Source organism: Glycine soja, chromosome 3 (assembly GCF_004193775.1).
Source record: "Glycine soja cultivar W05 chromosome 3, ASM419377v2, whole genome shotgun sequence".
Taxonomy (NCBI): Eukaryota; Viridiplantae; Streptophyta; class Magnoliopsida; order Fabales; family Fabaceae; genus Glycine; species Glycine soja.
Window position 1 is genome coordinate 17,609,979 of NC_041004.1, and position 19,543 is coordinate 17,629,521.

Sequence of the window (19,543 nt, forward strand, 5' to 3'; positions counted from 1 at the left end):
TGGAAATCACTTGAATATGCTTTGTCTTTCCATGCTAAACAGGATTTTCAGCAATGACAATTGCTTATTTACTGTCACAATAAATCTCAGTAGCGTCCATCTTCTCCACTCCCAAATCAAACATAATTTTCTTCAACCAAATGGCTTAGTTTGTTGCTGCAGCTGCTGCTACATATTCAGCTTCAGCAGTAGATTGAGTTACAATGTCCTGCTTATTTGAGTTCCAAGAGAACATGTGTGAGCCTAAGGAAAAAACATATTCAGTAGTGCTCTTCATGTCATCAAGGTTTCCAGCCTAATCATTGTCAACATAACCAAACAAACTTCCATTTTCATCTGGTTTAAACCAGATTCTAAATTGAGTTTCAAGTACTTAAGTGCTCTCTTTGCTACTACAAAATGTAACACACTTAGACTTTTCATAAATGTTGAGAGTAAGCTGGCTGCATACGTAAGATCTGGTCTAGATGAAGTGAGATAAAGCAAACTTCCAATCACATTTCTATAAAGAGAATCGCCCATCTTTTCAGCTCCATCATCTTTGGATAGTTTCAGATTCTGCACCGAAGGAGTAGGGACAAATTTGCAACTTTTCATTCTAAACTTCTTCAAAATTTCATAAGCATACTTTTCTTGATTCAGAAAAATACCAACTTCACTTTGATGCACTTCCAAGCCTAGAAAATAATTCATTTCTCATAAGTTGGATATCTGAAACTGATTTTGCATCTCCACTATCAGTTGTTGCACTTCTTGTTGATTATTGCTAGTCATTAGAAAATCATCAACATACACAGAGACAATTAAAGAGCCACCATCCAACAACCTTTTCACATAAAGAGTTGCATCATTTTCACTCCTAAAACCTTGACTGCTAAAGTAAGCATCAATGTTGTTGTACCAAGCTCTAGGAGCTTGTTTCTACCCATACGAAGCTTTATGAAGCTTATACACCTTGTCTTATCTTCCTTTCACAACAAAGCCTTCAGATTGAGCTACATAAATTTCTTCAGTCAAGTTCCTATTCAAGAATGCAGATTTGACATCTAAATGCCAAATTTTGCACTTCATTTCAGCTGCCAAAGCTACAAGAATGCGAATAGTGTTCATTTTTGTAACCGGAGAAAACGTCTCTACATAATCAATTCCAGGTTGCTGAGCATAACCTTTAACAACTAGTTTGGTCTTGTATTTGTTAATGGACCCATTAAGATTCAGCTTTACCGTATAAACCCATTTAACTCCAATAGAATTTTTGTCTTCCAGTTTGTCAACCAGCTGCCATGTATTGTTGTCTTCAATGGTGGTCATCTCCTTCATAGAATGGTTCCATTGTTCAAACTTACTAGCTTTTTCATTAGACATTAGGTTCAAATCTTTCGGCTAAGAGAACGAAGACTTTCTCAACTATCCTACTGTATAGAAATTTCTCCACTAACAACTTGATTTGATTCACAACCTTCATCAGTCTGGTCATGAAATCTTTTATGTTTTTAGCCTCATTCATCTTTAAGGCTTCAAACTCCCTCTTAAGGTTGAGAACCTACATTTTCTTGGTCCTCTCATTTCCAAAGAACTCCTCTTGAAGTTTCTCCCAAATCTCCCTTGCTGTATCCAAGTTGGAAATTCTCATAAAAACATCATCATCCACAACTGAGTGCAAGATGGTAAGAGCCTTTGCTCTTTTGGCAACTTGCTTACTGTGAAATCTGATCTGAGCAACAGTTGGATTCTCTTCCAAAGCTGGTGGTTCAGTTGTTTCCATTACTTTCCAAAGATCAAAAGCTTTCAACTGCCTTCTCATCTTCACAACCCACATTTCGTCGTTCTTTCCTGTGAATACAGGAGGTGCTAGTAATGGAACATTGTTGGAAGCCATTTAAAAAGTTGGGTATTCTAAAAAAGGATTGGGTTCTCTCAAACTCTATTTTTTATTTCCAATTTCTCTCTACACTCAAGGTTCTCTCACAGTCCCTCATGATCAAATCAACTCTAGATACCAATTGTTGGCACAAGAGATTCACAAACCCAGAAATCAGAAAAATGCACTCAAAAGAGAACAAGTGCAAGTCTAATTCATTCATACAGCAGCTAAAATGCTTTGTGTCTAATACATATATTCTCACAAAATAGAACAGTAGTTACTTCTATCTAACAAGCTTAATAGCCCATCTACCCATCATAAATAGAAAGCTTAAAACACAGTCCAACAAGTACTAGTCAACACACTTACTGAACACACACTTTTACACTGCATAAAGCATAAAAAATAAATACACATAAGAAAATTCAGCAACTACATTAGAAATTTCAGTGCATTAACAGATACCACTTGTGCTTTTGAAATGAATATATGTTCATAGTCTTTTAAACGTGTTTGAGAAAGGTTTGAAGTTTGATTTCCTCCTAATAAAAATTAATAAATTATTAATTAATATTTACCGTTAAAATAAAATAAATATATGTTCATAGTCTTTTAAACGTGCTTTTGAAATGAATATATGTTCATAGCCTTCTTTTGCATGCATTCAAGCACATTGTCAAAGCTTTTTGTGAAAGAATCCAGCACCTCATGTTCCACTTCTGATCCAACAGAACTCCAATCAATCCCCAACTTCTCAATTGCATTGTAAATGTCTTGAGCCTCTGATACTTTTGCATCAAGCGTTCTTGAAAGAATACGATGGTCCATGAATGCTTGAAGAGCTTGTACTGAAAAGGTTGAAATCTATAGAGGCACCAAATAAACGCAAGGTTATTTCAGCAACCTATTAATGAATGATCTGAACTTTAAGCTTTTTCACACCAACATTAATCCATATTAGCCCACATGGCCATCCAGTCAAGGTAAAAAAATAAGGAAACCGATATAACTTACTGTATCTCGTCCAATAACAGAATTAACATAAAACGTGTCAGGGTAAGATGGATTTTTCACATTTGTTGAAGCCCACATCAACCTCTGCTTCTTGGCACCTCTATTCTCCAAGCGTTCCCATCTTGGACCAGAAATTTTTTTCTGGTAAAGTTGGTATGCTAAGACTGCTTGAGCAACCGCACCCTATAAGAATTGATATAATATTTTAGGCAAATGTTAAGTAGTTCCCTTAGGGCATTGGTTAAGAAAACTAAAAGGAGAAAGGTTTTAAAGGCAAAATGCTTCACATTACCTTTCCTTTGAGATCAAGAGCCTCAGTAGTACCAATTTGCTCAAGTTTCTTGTCAAGTGTAACATCCATTCTACTGATGTAGAATGCTGCTGCACTTGAAACCTTAGAGAGATCAGTCATGCCACAAGACTCAAGGCCATCCAAGTAAGCATCAATCACTGCTTCATATTTAGGGAGGTAGAATATGAGTTGTTCAAATACGCAAACTATGAGCCTATTGCTGTTACAGCCAATAAGGATCAAAATTTGTGACATCAGAATGCACATAACAAACTTACAGTGGCATTTACACTTATCCCCAGAGAAATGACCTCCTTCATGGAAGAGATGGATTCATCAGTGGCAGGAATTTTCATGTAAACACACGGACTTCCAACCATATTATGAAGCCATTTTGCTGCCTCAATTGTCCCCTTGGTGTCATTTGCTAGCTTTGGGGAAACTGCAAGAGATACATGTCCATCTTCCCCATCTGTTTCATTGTAAATTGGCTCCAGAAGTTTGCAAGTATCCTGTATGTCCTTCACAACCAATTCCCAATAAGCACTTTCTATGTCCTTCCCTGCCCCTACCAATTCAGAAACCTTTCAATAATTTATTCTAAGAACTGCAAATCAATCCCGTAACTAGCTCTGAAATGAACTCAAAACTTAACAAGATTTTCGTATTAGGGATACACAGCTGACAGGAGATTTACATAATAAAACCATTCTTAAAAATTCATTTAATTTTACAACAACCGGCCAATCAAATATTACACAAGCTATTTTTTAACGTTGGCTTGATTACACCCGGTTTAACTTTAACCTATTCATTTTATTTTTTCTGAAAGAATGGCTAAATACACCTTTTACCTTATGATACAAAGTAGACTTCAATGATCTTTAGACAACAATGGCTCCAATTTGGAATCTCTCTCCTCGGGGAGTGGAGGCCTACCATTACCAGACTCCAAGTCGGTAATTGAAAGCTTCTCCACTCTCTCTTTTGATAATCGTGCAAACAAACTTGGTTTGTTCTCTACTGAAGAGAATGGTGCTTGTGGACTGTTAGATGCTCCTTTCAAGCTTTGAACATGTTGCAAGCAAACTTGAACAGCATCATGTACTCTCACAAAGTACCATTCTTTGCCTATCAACTCCACCAGACCCGATCTAGACAAGGTAAGCAGAACTTCTGGACTTGGATTGGATATTGCAATCTGCAAGAAGAATAAGCTCAAGTTGGTTGGTGGGGACATTGTAAACCTGTAGCGATTATTTCAAGAATTCTAACGGTAGTTGAAACTTCACAATCTTATTCTACCTGAATGTCCCGTAATTTGTACTCCTGATACAAGTCTTTCAAAGCCTGAACAGCACTAGAATCTATGTATGTCACAGCTGCAGTCATCAGAAGTCAGAATTATTATCATTATCCCTTTCATAGTTTAGTTATGAACAATTGTAGTGGAAAACAACATTCACAAACTTCAGTACAATGTGGTTCATGTAATTCAGCATCTGAGGTAACTTAAAAGTAATGAAAATGATAAACACCTGCTGAAAATGTCTCACACAGCATCCACACGATCCAGTTATGACACAGTTAACCACCATTAGAAATTAGGCATTTTGATAGTCTCATGAATCAATTGAGTCATATTGACCATTAGTGCCACTAGTACACATCGATAATTATACATTCACATTCATTTACTCTTTAAATAAAATTTCAACATGTTAAGAAATATGTTAGCTTAAATAGTTAAACACATGAACAATACAGCATATGCCTCTTTGTGCACAGGGCAAGCAAGACTTACGTGCCATCTCTAGAATCACAAAATAAATTCTTTCAACCTCAGGTCCACGTCTTTTAGAACGATCAACATCAACTTCATATTCACGCAACCTGATAAGAGAACTCTAAATGAATTAAGGCACGCTCTTGATTGGGAAAATGTCAATTACAACTCACTTCTCATTACCTGTCCTTGATGTAACTTGTGTTTGCAAAATAAAAATATAGCCTAATCAAAATAATCCTTAGTACAAGGAAAATATTGTCAAAAAACTCATGGTTCAACTAAGAACCTGCTGAAACTCATGATTGTTTGTCATATCACTTAATGTTGTCAAAATGTTCAACTATATGTATATATAAATGTATTTGCCATGTCCTGATCTGGTTTGTAGTTTTGACACGATTATTTTGAACCTAATATATTTTTCTTTTAAATGTAGGTTGTGAAGCTTCATTAAAATACTGGGTATGTAGACAAGACACCAACACAAAGACTGCTCCAGGTCATTGGTAAGCATAAGCTCCTATTCATCAATATTTTCTTTGCTAGATTTGAAGATAGTTTTGATAAATTATGATGCTACCACACTTTCATTTTCCTAGCAAGTATCTTAGTTATTTTTGTTTTTAAGTGGACGAAAACACAGGTATTTATCAGAATGTTGTTATTTTGATTGCACTGCCTAACAGCTTAAGAATGAAAATAAAATCTCAAAAGTCCAAAGATAATCAATGGTAATCATATAACAAGAATTCTCTTGATTTAGGAGGTTATATTTTGACACTTCAACATCCAGTATGATTTGTCTTTATTAGAGCATTTATGATCAAGTAATTAAGAATTTGTTGCATATAAGGGTAGCTTAAACTTTGAAAATAATTAAGAATATAACATCCCACTTGAACTTTGAAATGAAAGAACCACAAATTCCATTCTAATAATAAATGGGAACTTGGAACCCACACTAAGAAAAAAGCAAGTTGGGCACGAAATCAAGTTGGCGGCATAGGAACAAAATCATCTTTGCTAATGATACATTTGACGCTACCAAACTGCTGGACGATGCAGTTTTTTTGTTATGGACGTGGCTTCGAAACTTAGAGAAGGATTTTGTTACCCATTACAACCACTGGTCTAGTAACATCACAAGTGGTTTTAGTAGGTAGCTCAGGGTGTAATGTTAGACTGTTACTAGAGTTTATTATATGTTATGTACCCAGAAATTGGTTCTATGTTACACTACATTAAGTCTGCCATGGAACCAAAAATCTGACCCCTCTATCTGTACTTTTGAGTACATCTGGTACTTTATTAATATAAATACTTATTTTTGCTGATAAAAAAAAGTTAATTTTTACCACACAACACTAGCACACAACACTAGCCAAAACTTAATTTGTTTCCATTTGACAAAATATTTAAATTATCCTTATTTCAGTTAAAATAAACCTCTTTACTGGTTGTACTATTTTATAAACCTTAAACATGATGAATTGTTATTTGAGTATGATTGATCCAGCTGATAGTTTCCCCCATTCATGGTACAGATTATATGTCGTCATCACGACATTTGTGTTAGTGTTTTCCCTGTAACTGCATCCCCGCACTCGTTGTCATTCACACTGAGCATCTTTCGAGGTATGTCTCTATTTTTAAAAAGTGGTATGATTGTAATATGTCGTTGTTAAAATATCGGTATTGTTTCATGTTACTAGCTAGTTGCATTATGAGTGAACCTTAGTTGCATTATAAGTAATGTTACTAATACTACATTTTTACAATTTTTTTCACATATTTTTATTTTTCTCTATCACAACATTTATTTTATTACACATTTTTCTCTTCTCTTCTTATTTCTTTCTTTTGTATAAAAATTGTAATTTTTTATATAAATTACGTTACTATAAAAAACAGTTATATAAATTACACTGATTACTGTACCAATCCACTAAAATTATTTAAAGATCTAGCAACAAGAGACTTGAGTATTTTATATAAAATACAAATTTCAATACTATGTTTATGAGGAAAAAAAATAATGTTGGACGTATCTGATCCTCTTCCATTTTTTGTACAATCCCCACTATTCCTGCACCAGCTAAGCTCCCACCTCGCTTTACAATTGTCTCACAAACCTCTAAAACTGTTTTTCTTTCACTTAAATTGGATTCAACCTAAAGTGAAACAACCCAATGGAAACAAAACACAAAATGAAAATTAATTATAGGGTGGGTATTATATGCATTTTTTTAGCAGATACAATAAAACACATTGCTCTTGTTTGACAATAATATGATCATAACTCTGCATCATCTTAAAAATCTGGTCCACAAGGAGTATGCTTTTAAATAAAATATATTTTGAATAATTATTTTAAAAATTACTGTTGAAAGAGTGAGTTTTATATTTGCAATATCAAATAACAAAATGATGCTTATTTATATAATAGTTCTCTTGGGAAATTACCATCTTTCTTTGGCCAAGAAAGAAAATTACCATCTTGGTTAAAGGGAGACCATTTGAGAAAGCTCCCCACTCAGTGCTCTACTATTTTCTGAATTCAAGTCTAGCTTTGAATATAGTTGTATCTTATAACATTTTTGAATATTTTTTTGCATTTTGAATATTTTTGAATTTTCTTAATTTTAAAAATAGAAAAACTATTAAACTTGAAAATTGCAAAAGAACCAAAAGTACAACTAAACCTTAAAATATCAATCATTAGTTGTGGTCTTATGAAACAAAATAGCACCAACTTGCACACAGTTATGGGAAATTTTTGGATGTATGAAGTATTTACATGGCAAATTCAGTAAATCCTTCTCTGAATGTCAGCCCACAGTATTGTCCTCAATAGTGTTATAACAGAATAGTAAATGGCATTTGTATTATTGAGAAGATGACGGGTAATAGGGTTTTACTAAAAAAAAAAAACCTTAAATATAGTATACATCCTTAATAAATATTCGATTTTTATGTTTGTTTTGTAATAAATATTTGTTTTGTGTTAAGTTCTTAATAAGAATAATTTTTTTTGTTCTTAACACTTATTTGTAGTTCCTCATTACTTAATAAATTTTGTATTTGTTCTCTAATAATTATTTTTTATTAGTTATTAGTCAGAACTAAAACAAAATTCGCTAATTAAAGTATTAAAGATCAAGAATAAAAGTGTTGTTTTATTAGGGACTCAACGCAAAATAAAATTTTATTAGAAAATAAATAAAAAATTCAAAAATATGAGGTTCAGGAAAAAAAATATTATAAGCTTCCTATCTATAATTTTTCTTATTTCTTGTTCTTTGTTGGTCAGTGTAGACTTATAAGTAACAATATATGATGTTAAATTAGCACCTCTAGAGCCTCAAAACTTGTCCCTGGCCCAAAAATTTATCATTTTAGTTAAATTAGCAACTCACATAAAACTTATACTACAAGAAATAACTGATACCACCTTCAAAAGTCGAATTTGATGTTTTAAAGCAATTACATCCCCAGTAGAATCTTCGTTCACCACAGCCTACAAGAACAATATATGGAATGTATAGTGATAGGTTCATGAGATTCATTCCTTTGAAAGAAATTCAGACTGGTCATAGAAAGCGTTTACAAGAGGCTCATAAATCCTATTCTTGAAAAATATCTGTACCAATTCAAGTGAGCTGTCATTTAATTTTAAGAAATAAAAGCTTCAAACTTGTGGGTGGTTTCTAGGTTTGGTTAATTGGGCACTTGCTTGGTAGATCCGAATAACTGTGTTAGTGAGTATGATTCTGAGTAATTTGTTACAATTATATCGACTGATATAATTTAATTATTAGATTAAATGTTATATTATTAATATTAATTATGAAAATAAGTTTTATGGTATTTTAATTCATCAATAATACTTGATTTTAATTTTTGGCCAAAAATAGAAAAAATAATTTAGGATTTTATTCTTAATATTAATTATAAGAACATTCAAAATTCAGATAATATCAAATCTTATATTTTTTCTTCATTTTAATTTTTGGCCAAAAATAGAAAAAATAATTTAGGATTTTTTTTTATCGTAGGATGTTTGTAAATTTATGTGATGGACATATCTCACTGTGCATATTAAAACAATTTTATTGTTTTTCCACTAACTATTATGCATACTTTTTTAATATAACTTTGAATGAGATCAATTTTCAGAACTAGAACAAATTTATGGATTTGTGTTTGATCATTGTCAATATTGACTTGGCTTTAAGAGAAAATAGAGCCTCCATTTCTTACTGTTGAGTCTAGTGCTGTCATGGGAGATTTTCTGAGAGATATGAGCCCTTAAACAAAAGTGTGTCTGATGGTGACAAAATTCACCATAAAATTAGCCCATCAGGAACAAAACTACTATGACTATAAAGTTCATATCATATAAATTCAAGACATAATAATAAGTAAAAGCAAAGTAGATTTTCCCAATTTGTGAATGATTGATGTCACTCTATCTTCCATTTGGTTCAGTGAGCCTTGATCTGCACCCTACTTGTTCTACAAACTTAGTAAGTCGCAAGTGTTTTGCAGCCCATTGTTCAGCCAACTTTTGCTCCTTGCTTTCAGCATCTCTTCTCAGCCCTGCCAACTGCTCCCTATATTCTGCTTCAATTCTATCCAATGCAGCCGTTTGCTCCTCCCTCAGAGCTTCCCTGATTTCTTTAAGTAAATCTCCCAATTCCTTATTGTCTAGTTCAAGTTGAACAATTTTACGTTCCAGTTCTCTCACCACCATCAATATCTACCTTTACATCTCTCACTGAATCCATTTGACAGGTATTAGAGACACGGAGAGCATTTAGTATGATGTGAATTTAATGGCATTAATTGATATTCATTCAATACAATATCAGTCATGTAAAAATGATTCAATATTTATGTTGTAGAAAAATTCAAACATAAATACTAGTTTAACATGATACTATGTTTAAAGAATGTGTCAGAAAATGTTCCAAGTTAGTATTTCGCTTTCAGCATATGCTTACCATCGGCATTATTGTTGGAAGATTGTTGCCCTGTCTTCTCACAATGTCTGACAACAACAGCCATGTGGCTATGGCCTTTCTGGAACTCATTCAAAATATCATAAAGTGGCAACGTTTCTGGAACCCTGTTAATATATGTAATAATTTAGATATAAATGTATGATAATATAATACTCATTAATTCGGTGGTTATATTATATCATCCATAAAAATTGCAAAACATAAAAAAAATACCTTGGAATTATTTGGATGGTCACATTTTTCACGGGTATTTCTTCTTCTGGGTCAATTGTCAATAAATTCTTAACCTGAAAGTAATAAGAGTGCATGCTTAAATCTAAATCAAATGTAATGTACAATCACAGAAATAGATGGCGTGGAGAAAAACATATGATATGTAGAGCAAAGGAAAAGGAAATATAAATTCAAATCTTAGTCTGACTCTCAAATAATGGTTATGTCACATGTCAAGGCTAAATTTCAATTTAAGCTGCTTTAAAATTTTCTTAATTTGTGAAAAATGATGCCTTAGGGTTTATCAAAACCTAGCAACATAGTTTTGGTCGAACAGACAAAAATAATTAACTTCTGCAAATCATCTTGATGGAAAGAAAGTTAACAGGTTGAAGCTTAAAGAAAATAGTCTCATACTGTTTGTGGTTTTTATAAGTTTTCACATAGCAGAAAATGACTGTTCAATACTGAAGGAATAAAGAAAAATAAGTGACTGTATGCATAATTACATACCAGAACAAGTCCAATAATATTTGTAGGCTGCTCATAATAGACAGGAACTCTGCTATGCCCTTTCTCCAATATTGGATTCATCAAATCCCTGCTTAATAATAAGCATTCAGTTGGATGACAAAATGCTGTATAAGATAGAAAAGCTAGTTTGAACTTGTAATTTTTTTGAGTCACAAATAGAGTCCATACCTATCAAGCTTTACATTAATATCAATAGAAAATATATCAGTTATGGGAGTCATGGCATCACTAGCTGTCTTTTCATAGAGTCCTTACCTGTAGGCTGTAAGGAATAGAATAGAAGAAAAACCAATACCCTCAAATAATAGATGAGAAACTCACCTAATGCTTGTGCTGCAGTCATTCTTTTCCTTGGATCTTTATTTTGAAGTCTCTTAAAAAGGATTTACAAAAGAAAATTTTAAATTTTTTTGATTTATGTATCAAATTTATTTAGTAGGAAAAAACATGATTTTATTGTGATAAGATAAAACTCTTAAGTTGAAAAGAAAAAAAAGAGAATGCTACCAAAGTTTCAAAGAAAGGGACACAAGCATAATTTGTATAACCGGTTGCATGTAAAAATGAAGGAAAAAAATAACATGCTAAGTCCAGGTGCAGTGAGTTGGATGAAACAAGGGCTAGTAAATCCAAAATTTGTTGCCAGCAGCTAAGAATAGACCTGTCTTGGAACGGTACATACATTAATGTGATTAGGTAGGTAGGTAGGTACTTTGTTCCTTTGGAAATCACTATCGACCCGGTCATGATCCCTTGAACATACTTAACATTGGGGAAAAGCTCTGGTATTAGGCCATACCAGTTGGTAAGCCCCATGCACTTGTTGTGGATCAAGTTGGCCAGCTCAATGCTTATATTTAAAATTCTTGATAATTTTGTAATTGTAAGATGACCTATCTCGTACTCAACATAAATAAATAAATAAAAACTACACACAAAAAACAATAAAAAAATTTCTCTATAAGTAGGCATTGACCGATCACAAACCTCAAATGCACCTATAAGAAAATTGCTCTATTTGTGAATAGTTATATTGTTGACCTTGCCTGCATATTGTTTAGAAATGAGTCAGTTACTTTTAGCCTTTTCATCAAGTGATAAGTAACAGGATAACAAATAAGAAAAGGAAAGAAAGAAGGACATACCTTGAATCTGCAAAACAATGTTTTGGCATCCATAAAGAAGAATGAAAATGAAGATTGAAATTTACCTTGGCCAAGAAGAAGAACTAGAAAATAGTTAATGAAATGGAGAAAAGTAAAACCAGAAAGTCATTACCAAAGACATAGAAGGGCAAAAAAAAAAAAGAAGGAAAATCCTAGAAGAAGTGCAGAACACATACTGCATTAAATCTATTAATGCAAAAAATAAACTCCCCTGGATCATGCCATCGTCAGCTAAAAGTCTTTCTATTAAATCTACTCCAAAAAATAAACTTTTTCACGATGGAAATATCATTTCTGAATACAATTTTGTGATGCAAACACCAATTTAACTTTGCTAGGGAAGATTCTTGATATTGACATACTTTATAGGTCAAAACATCAACTCCTCAAGCCTCTATTTTGAGCCCCAAAAAAAATGCTATTTTCTAATTGCTCTTGTCTTTAGTCAACTAGGCCTCTACCCTTTAGAATCAACCCATTGTTTCCGTTGATCTAAAAGCTAGCCAGCTAGGCAGCCAAAAATGGAGCAATCATAAATAATGGAAAACAAATGAACAAAAGATATAATAATTTTCAAAGACAATAACAACACAAATGAGCCTCATGTCACTCATGAATGCCCTTACGTACAGGGAATTTAATTACTTGACTTTTGTACATAATTGACATTGTTATACACCTACAAAATCGGGCCTTGGTTAATGGATGTTGTACTGATTGAAGTAATATTTTTGTGTAATTCAAGCTCTAATTCAATGTAATTAAATTAGTGGGCACATAGAAACTCTGGAATGGTATTATTATCATGTGAAAGAAGCTTGTTGCCCTCAACATGTTAAAGAATACATGAGTATGCTTTTCCCTGTTCTGGTCAAGTTAAGATGTTAGGCAAAACTTAATTTGTTTCCATTTGACTAAATATTTAAATTATCCTTATTTCACTTAAAATAAACCTCTTTACTGGTTGTACTATTTTATAAACCTCAAACATGATGCATTGTTATTTGAGTATGATTGATCTAGCTGATAGTTTCCCCCATTGATGGTATAGATTATATGTCGTCATTACAACATTTGTGTTAGTGTTTTCCCTGTAACTGCATCCTCGCACTCGTTGTCATTGACACTGAGCATCTTTCGAGGTATGTCTCTATTTTTAAAAAGTGGTATGATTGTAACATGTCGTTGTTCAAATATCGATATTGTTTCATGTTACTAGTTAGTTGCATTATGAGTGAACCTTAGTTCCCCGTTCGAGATTCGATACATCGATTAATACGGATAGTTTGAATTAATCGATGTATTGATTCTTGAATTGTCCGTTTGGACAGTTTGGGATGACATATTTTTATAGTTGAATCATACGTAGAGGTAAATTATCTTTTGAATGATTTGAAGAAATTTCGGTATACTGCATTTGACATTGTTCTTCGGGTGCATATTTGATCGCGGTGATTGTTCACACATTCATCGCTTTCATCTTGTGTACTTGAAGACCAATGCGAAATGCTGCCGAAATTTCATCAAATCACTCGAAAGAGATTTTACTTGTACGTTTGATTCAACTATAAAAAATGTCTTCCTGAATGGGGTAGGGCCACACCTTCAATGCAAAAAAGTGAGTTTAGCATGCATCACAGATAACTTATTCATTGTCATGAATAGCAAAGACGAAACATGGATCGAAGTTGGATGAAAGCAAAACGCATCAGTGATGAGTATGAGAACGGGGTGGAACAATTTCTACAGTTTACGCAACTTAATGCTGAAAGTTTGAGGGGCAATTATTTTTGCCCATGTGTTAAATGTCTTAATGGTAGACGACAGTCAGTTGATGAAATCCGATCACATCTGATATGTTACGGCATCATTCCAAATTACACAAAATGGATATGGCATGGGGAATCGGCAGACATTCCAATTGTTTCTCAGTCTCAGGCGGTTCACGAAGACAGCGGAGAGCGTATAGAGGAAATGATCCGTGATCTTGGACAAGAGACTTTTGAGCAAGCGCATGCACCTCTGTATGATACAATAGAACGTGATTCCAACACGCCATTGTATCAGGGGTGCACATCTTTCACGCGGTTGTCAGCTGTGTTAGCTTTGGTAAACTTGAAGGCAAGATTTGGGTGGAGTGATAAAAGCTTCACTGAATTGCTGGTCTTATTGAAGAACATGCTTCCTGAACAAAACACTTTGCCAAAAAATCACTACGAGGCCAAAAAGATTTTGTGTCCAGTGGGAATGGAGTACAAGAAGATCCATGCATGCCCTAATGATTGCATATTGTATAGAAATGAGTATGCAGAACTACGGCAATGCCCCACGTGTGGGGTATCACGATACAAAGTGCAACATGATGAATTAACTGATGATGCAGGAACCAAAAATTGTCGTCCTGCCAAGGTGTGCTAGTATCTTCCAATAATACCAAGGTTTAAGCGATTGTTTGCTAATGCACATGATGCAAAAAACCTTTCATGGCATTCGGATGACCGAAAATCTGATGGATTACTGCGACATCCTGCCGATTCGCCACAGTGGAAGACAATTGATCGTTTGTATCCAGAGTTTGGGGATGAGCCAAGGAACCTAAGGCTTGCTCTTGCTTCTGATGGAATGAATCCTTATGGTAGCTTAAGTAGCAACCACAGTTCCTGGCCTGTTTTACTGATGATTTACAACCTTCCCCCATGGTTGTGCATTTTGCGTAAATACATTATCCTGTGTATGATGATCGCGGGTCCAAGGCAGCCAGGGAATGATATTGATGTGTATCTTACGCCATTAATCGAAGACTTGAAACAATTGTGGGAAGAAGGGGTAGATGTGTGGGATGCAAATGTGCAGCAGACGTTCAGGTTACGCACAATGGTGTTTTGTACTATTAATGATTTTCCAGCATATGGAAATTTAAGTGGATACAGTGTGAAAGGGCATCATGCATGTCCTATCTGTGAGAAAAACACAAGCTTCATCCAACTCAAGCATGGAAAGAAGACAGTATATACCAGACACCGAAGATTTCTAAAAGCTTTTCACCCTTATCGACGATTGAAAAAAGCTTTTAATGGAAGTCAGGAGAATGAAGGCCCCCCAAAAGCATTAACTGGAAACCAAGTTCATGATCGTGTAAAGGACATTGTAACCGTGTTTGGCAAGTCCCAAAAGAAGACATCATCTCCCAACAACATGTGGAAGAAACGCTCAATATTCTTTGATCTTCCATACTGGTCTGATCTATATGTGCGTCATTGTCTAGATGTTATGCATGTGGAGAAAAATGTATGTGATAGTTTAATTGGTACTCTTCTTAACATTAAAGGAAGACAAAGGATTGTTTGAAATGTCGTCAAGACTTGGTTGACATGGGAATACGAGAGCAGTTGCATCCCATATCACAAGGTCGACGAACATATTTACCCCCAGCATGCCACACACTGTCAACAGCAGAGAAGAAAAGTTTTTGTCAATGTCTGCGGAATGTCAAAGTTCCACAAGGATACTCTTCAAATATCAAGAGCCTTGTCGCCCTCAATGATCTTAAGTTGGTTGGCTTGAAGTCTCATGATTGCCATGTCTTAATGCAACAATTATTGCCTGTTGCGATTCGCGGCATCTTGCCTGACAAAGTTAGAGTTGCCATAACCCGTTTGTGCTTTCTTTTTAATGCCATATGTAGTAAAGTCATTAATCCTCATCAATTGGATGACTTGGAGAATGAGGCTGCCATTGTCATTTGTCAGTTAGAGATGTATTTCCCACCATCATTTTTTGACATCATGGTTCACCTCATTGTTCATCTTGTGAGGGAAATTCGGTTGTGTGGTCCGGTTTTTTTGCGGTGGATGTATCCAATTGAACGCTACATGAAAGTGTTGAAGGGATATACCAAAAATCAATACCGACCAGAAGCTTCCATTGTAGAAAGGTATGTTGCTGAAGAAGCTATTGAGTTTTGTTCACAGTACATGGAAACAGTTGAAGCTGTGGGGGTACCGAAAATTCGTCATGACCGGACACGAGGAGGTCAAGGGACACGAGGCTTCAATGTTGTTACCATGAGTCAACAAGATGTGTCACAGGCGCATTTGTATATCTTGAATAACACACAGGAGGTCGTTCCATACATACAAACTCACAAACAATATCTGACATCTATTAACCCAAAATTGAACATGATGAAATTGTTACAAGAGCATAATAGAACTTTCATGAACTGGTTTAAAGAAACAATAATGACTGATGACAATGCTTCCAAAACATTAAGATTGTTGGCTATTGGTCCGAATCTAAATGTCCCTACTTGGCAGGGGTATGACATAAACAATTATTCGTTCTATACAAAGTCACAAGATGATAAAAGTAGTGTGCAGAATAGTGGGGTGCTTGTGGAGGCTCATTCTGAGCACTTTTCTAGAGCATCTGATAACAACCCAATTGAAGCCTCAATGCCTTATTTCAGAGTTATTGAAGAAATCTGGGAGCTTGATTATAATCAATTTAGAGTGCCAGTATTTAAATGGAAATACCGGTGTTCATAGAGATGAAATGGGATTCACTTTAGTAGACCTTAACAAGGTAGGTTACAAGGAGGAACCATTCATAATGGCAGAACAAGCTAGACAAGTGTTTTACATCCAAGATCCAAATAATCGTACATTATCAGTGGTTCTACAAGGAAGGCCAATTGGTGTTAGGGAACAAATTCATGATGCATCCCTTGACATTTGTGAGACTCCTCATTTTTGCACAAAAATGCCTTCAATATGTGAACAAGCAGAGGTGGATGACGTACATGCGATTCGTCATGATCATGCTGAAGGTTTATGGGAGAACATTGCTCCTTAACCGCCTTGTATCAATGTAATGTTACAATATTATTTTATTTGTTATTGACTTATATGTAACGTTCATATTTATTTTGTGCCGCATACATGCTATTTTTAATCCTACCAAATTAATCTAAATTTGTTTCATTTGGACAGCGTCATGGTGACACCGCCAAGGTCCCCTCCGCAGTCAGATGGTAATTCGGAGCCACAACCTAAGAAGACACGACAAAGCACACGTCTTAGAAGGCTGACTTTAAGAAGTTTAGATCAGCCTAGACCAATAGTTAATGTGGATCCTGCAACTGGAAGAGCATCAGGCCTAGAGAAGCAAAAGTTCCACAGTTTTTTAGGGGTTGTAGCTCGAGAAAAGATCCCCATTGTCCACAGCAATTGGAAAAATGTGCCAGAAACTCTTAAGGACATGGTATGGGGGGACATTTTGGTAAGTCACATTAACAGTTTGATGTATTCAAACATTGAGTTTATTTTCAAAAAAAATGTTTACATGCACTAAAATTGACATGATGAATATGTAATGCAGGCTAAATTTGATATCCCAGAAGCTGAAAAGGCCAAGAAAAAAGTAATGTCCACGGTGGGCACTAGATGGAGGCAATTTAAGTCTTCGCTAACCACTAAATTTGTCTATGCTGACACACAAGCCGGACAGGAAGAAAATCCTTCAGCAAAATATGGTATGGATAAACAAACTTGGGACGAATTTGTTGCAAGTCGCAAGACCCCGGATTGGCAGGTAACATGTTTGTTCAATTTAGTTTAAATTTCTTTAGAAATGTACATTTTTAACAATTAAATAAATGCAAATAATATATTGTCAATGACAGGAAATTCGGAAAAAGGCAAAGGAGAGTAAAAAATACAATGACTGCCCCCACGTACTGTCTCGTGGGGGTTATGACTTGCTTGAGAAAAAAATGTTAGATGAGAAAACAAAGCAAAGACAACAGCAGACACTTTTGACTCAGAATCCATTGTCTGATCTGGAGGAGCCGCCATCTCCCATTAAAAGGCACGTGAAGTGGAAAATGGCTAGAACCAAACGATATGGCCAGATGACATCGAAGGCAGCAAAAGAAATTTCGGATAGAATTGTGAGTTGCAGCATGATTATAATCAATTTGGAACTAATTTTTGTTTGCTTTATAATTACTACCTCATTAACTCTTTCAATATGTTGTGCTTGTTTTAGGACTCGTTAGAAGAGCAGACGACACAGGGTAGTTTTGTTCCCCCTGGTCGGGATGACATCTTGAATACGGCCATTGGCAAACCGGAACATCCAGGTCGAGTTCGTGCAGCGGGATCTGGTATGACCCTTACTCAATTTTATGGTAGGGCAACACGTACGTCGAGTAGTTCCTCAGCAACACTAATGCAACAACAGTGGGCTGACATTATTGGAAACATAAAGGAACAAGTAAGGAATGAATATGAAGAACAACACAAGAGGAGTCTGGAGGAATTTAAGAAGGAGTTGTCCAGTCAGATCTTCATTCAATTGAGTCAGATGGGATCACAATACTCTCCCCTTATTGAGGTGGATTTACAGGCATTGGCTGCACGTCTTAGCACTAAAGGAAGTAATGTAGAAACTGCTGATGTTGACCCATCAGGCGACAAAAATGTGAGCTTAAAACCCACTATGGGGTTATACGTGCAACGACAACATACTACAGTGTTGGTGGCCTTGGGGAAAATATGTGAGGGTGGATCAGCCATTCACAATGTCACTTATGCTGATGATGTTGTGAGGGTGAGTGTTGACAGAGTTATAGAAGGTGACGCCGAAGTGCCCTTCCCGACATCAGAGATTCAATATGTCAAGCAGGCTCTTCAAACATTCATTGCATGGCCAACAAATCTTGTGAAAAAAGTGTCACATGAGGTAAATTTGGTGTTATTATATTTGATGCATGACATGTTTACATGAATATATGTTAGTTTATGAAATTATGTAAATTGTTGTTTTCATTACACAATTAGGAGTCCGATACTAGTCCAAAGAAACTTCCTGAAACAGATGAAAGGGGGACGAATGATTTTGACCATGATCCGTTGCGTCAACTGATTAAGAGCCTATATTTCATGTACGACACACCTGTTGAGTTGAAGTGGGATGGCAGCAAATTTGGGCTTTCAAATGTTGATGCTTCATTCTTCTTGACATTCTCTGATGTAAATGAAATAGTAGCTGGATACAAATGTTTGAACATATCTATACTACAGTTATGGATGTTGTAAGTAAATTTAATATGATTCATTGATAAGTAGTATTTTGTATGCTATGCATCAGTATCAATTTTTATGTATAATTTATCAAAGCAGGTTTTTGGATGAGTGGAGCTCAACTTTGGGTCATGCTTCCGTGTATGGATTCCTTGAGCCACAATCGATACACAATGCAAAGGATCGACGTGCTGAATGTGAGCATTACTTACAAGCATGGCTCAAGGAATCGCAACGAGAGGTATACCTAGGAGCTTACTTAAATCAGTAAGTACTATTAATTCAAATGGTTATAAATAATGTTGAAGTTCTACGTACCTAATACTTGTTTCTTGTAGGGGCCATTGGCAACTGGTAGTACTGTGTCCTGCGACCAATGTTGTTGCATGGTTTTGTTCGTTACGTAAGAAGCCTGATACTCATATCAAAACTGCAATTAACAAGTAAAGTTTTGTATTGTCCCTCATATCATGCAGTGTAATATTTTGTGTCAACCATTTGTTATCGTCGTATAGATGTTGATCATGCTATTATTATAAGCAGTGCAATGAAGTCAGCAAAC

General features: G+C 35.1%; 4 protein-coding genes across 4 annotated transcripts; 1 reads left to right on the forward strand and 3 right to left on the reverse strand.

The window, feature by feature from the left end:
- Positions 1 to 2,476: 2,476 nt before the first annotated feature.
- LOC114405000 (transaldolase-like) lies at positions 2,477 to 3,350 on the reverse strand. Its single transcript, XM_028367704.1, has 3 exons — positions 3,171 to 3,350; positions 2,879 to 3,061; positions 2,477 to 2,728 (listed from the first exon to the last, which is right to left on the reverse strand). Exons 1-3 carry the CDS (start codon positions 3,288 to 3,290, stop codon positions 2,477 to 2,479), a joined length of 555 nt encoding a protein of 184 aa, XP_028223505.1. The 5' UTR covers positions 3,291 to 3,350.
- Positions 3,351 to 3,793: 443 nt separating this feature from the next.
- On the reverse strand, positions 3,794 to 5,167 carry LOC114406219 (sulfate transporter 4.1, chloroplastic-like). The gene is made up of 4 exons (XM_028368864.1): positions 5,140 to 5,167; positions 4,975 to 5,063; positions 4,476 to 4,552; positions 3,794 to 4,371 (listed from the first exon to the last, which is right to left on the reverse strand). Exons 2-4 carry the CDS (start codon positions 4,979 to 4,981, stop codon positions 4,045 to 4,047), a joined length of 411 nt encoding a protein of 136 aa, XP_028224665.1. The 5' UTR covers positions 4,982 to 5,063; positions 5,140 to 5,167; the 3' UTR covers positions 3,794 to 4,044.
- A 4,314-nt stretch (positions 5,168 to 9,481) lies between these two features.
- On the reverse strand, positions 9,482 to 11,572 carry LOC114405425 (DUF21 domain-containing protein At4g33700-like). Its single transcript, XM_028367965.1, has 5 exons — positions 10,899 to 11,572; positions 10,710 to 10,797; positions 10,197 to 10,270; positions 9,963 to 10,087; positions 9,482 to 9,736 (listed from the first exon to the last, which is right to left on the reverse strand). Exons 1-5 carry the CDS (start codon positions 10,949 to 10,951, stop codon positions 9,687 to 9,689), a joined length of 390 nt encoding a protein of 129 aa, XP_028223766.1. The 5' UTR covers positions 10,952 to 11,572; the 3' UTR covers positions 9,482 to 9,686.
- Positions 11,573 to 13,573: 2,001 nt separating this feature from the next.
- LOC114405001 lies at positions 13,574 to 16,443 on the forward strand. Its single transcript, XM_028367705.1, has 3 exons — positions 13,574 to 14,305; positions 14,441 to 15,132; positions 15,225 to 16,443. The coding sequence occupies exons 1-3, from the start codon at positions 13,574 to 13,576 to the stop codon at positions 16,441 to 16,443; spliced, it is 2,643 nt and encodes an 880-aa protein (XP_028223506.1).
- Positions 16,444 to 19,543: the final 3,100 nt, after the last annotated feature.

Excerpts from the sequence above, each read along its gene's own strand:
- LOC114406219 (XM_028368864.1), bottom strand. Across the intron at positions 4,372-4,475 it reads ACAAATTACGGGACATTCAG|ATTGCAATATCCAATCCAAG; the intron begins GTAGAATAAGAT and ends TTCTTCTTGCAG.
- LOC114405001 (XM_028367705.1), top strand. The coding sequence starts at position 13,574 with ATGGATCGAAGTTGGATGAAAGCAAAACGCATCAGTGATGAGTATGAG. Across the intron at positions 14,306-14,440 it reads AAAATTGTCGTCCTGCCAAG|TGGAAGACAATTGATCGTTT; the intron begins GTGTGCTAGTAT and ends GATTCGCCACAG. Across the intron at positions 15,133-15,224 it reads TTCTTTGATCTTCCATACTG|GAAGACAAAGGATTGTTTGA; the intron begins GTCTGATCTATA and ends TTAACATTAAAG.
- LOC114405425 (XM_028367965.1), bottom strand. The coding sequence starts at position 10,951 with ATGACTCCCATAACTGATATATTTTCTATTGATATTAATGTAAAGCTT. Across the intron at positions 10,271-10,709 it reads ATATTATTGGACTTGTTCTG|GTTAAGAATTTATTGACAAT; the intron begins GTATGTAATTAT and ends TATTACTTTCAG. Across the intron at positions 9,737-9,962 it reads TTCCAACAATAATGCCGATG|TGAGAGATGTAAAGGTAGAT; the intron begins GTAAGCATATGC and ends AAATGGATTCAG.
- LOC114405000 (XM_028367704.1), bottom strand. The coding sequence starts at position 3,290 with ATGACTGATCTCTCTAAGGTTTCAAGTGCAGCAGCATTCTACATCAGT. Across the intron at positions 3,062-3,170 it reads CTCTTGATCTCAAAGGAAAG|GGTGCGGTTGCTCAAGCAGT; the intron begins GTAATGTGAAGC and ends CAATTCTTATAG. Across the intron at positions 2,729-2,878 it reads CTGTTATTGGACGAGATACA|ATTTCAACCTTTTCAGTACA; the intron begins GTAAGTTATATC and ends GTGCCTCTATAG.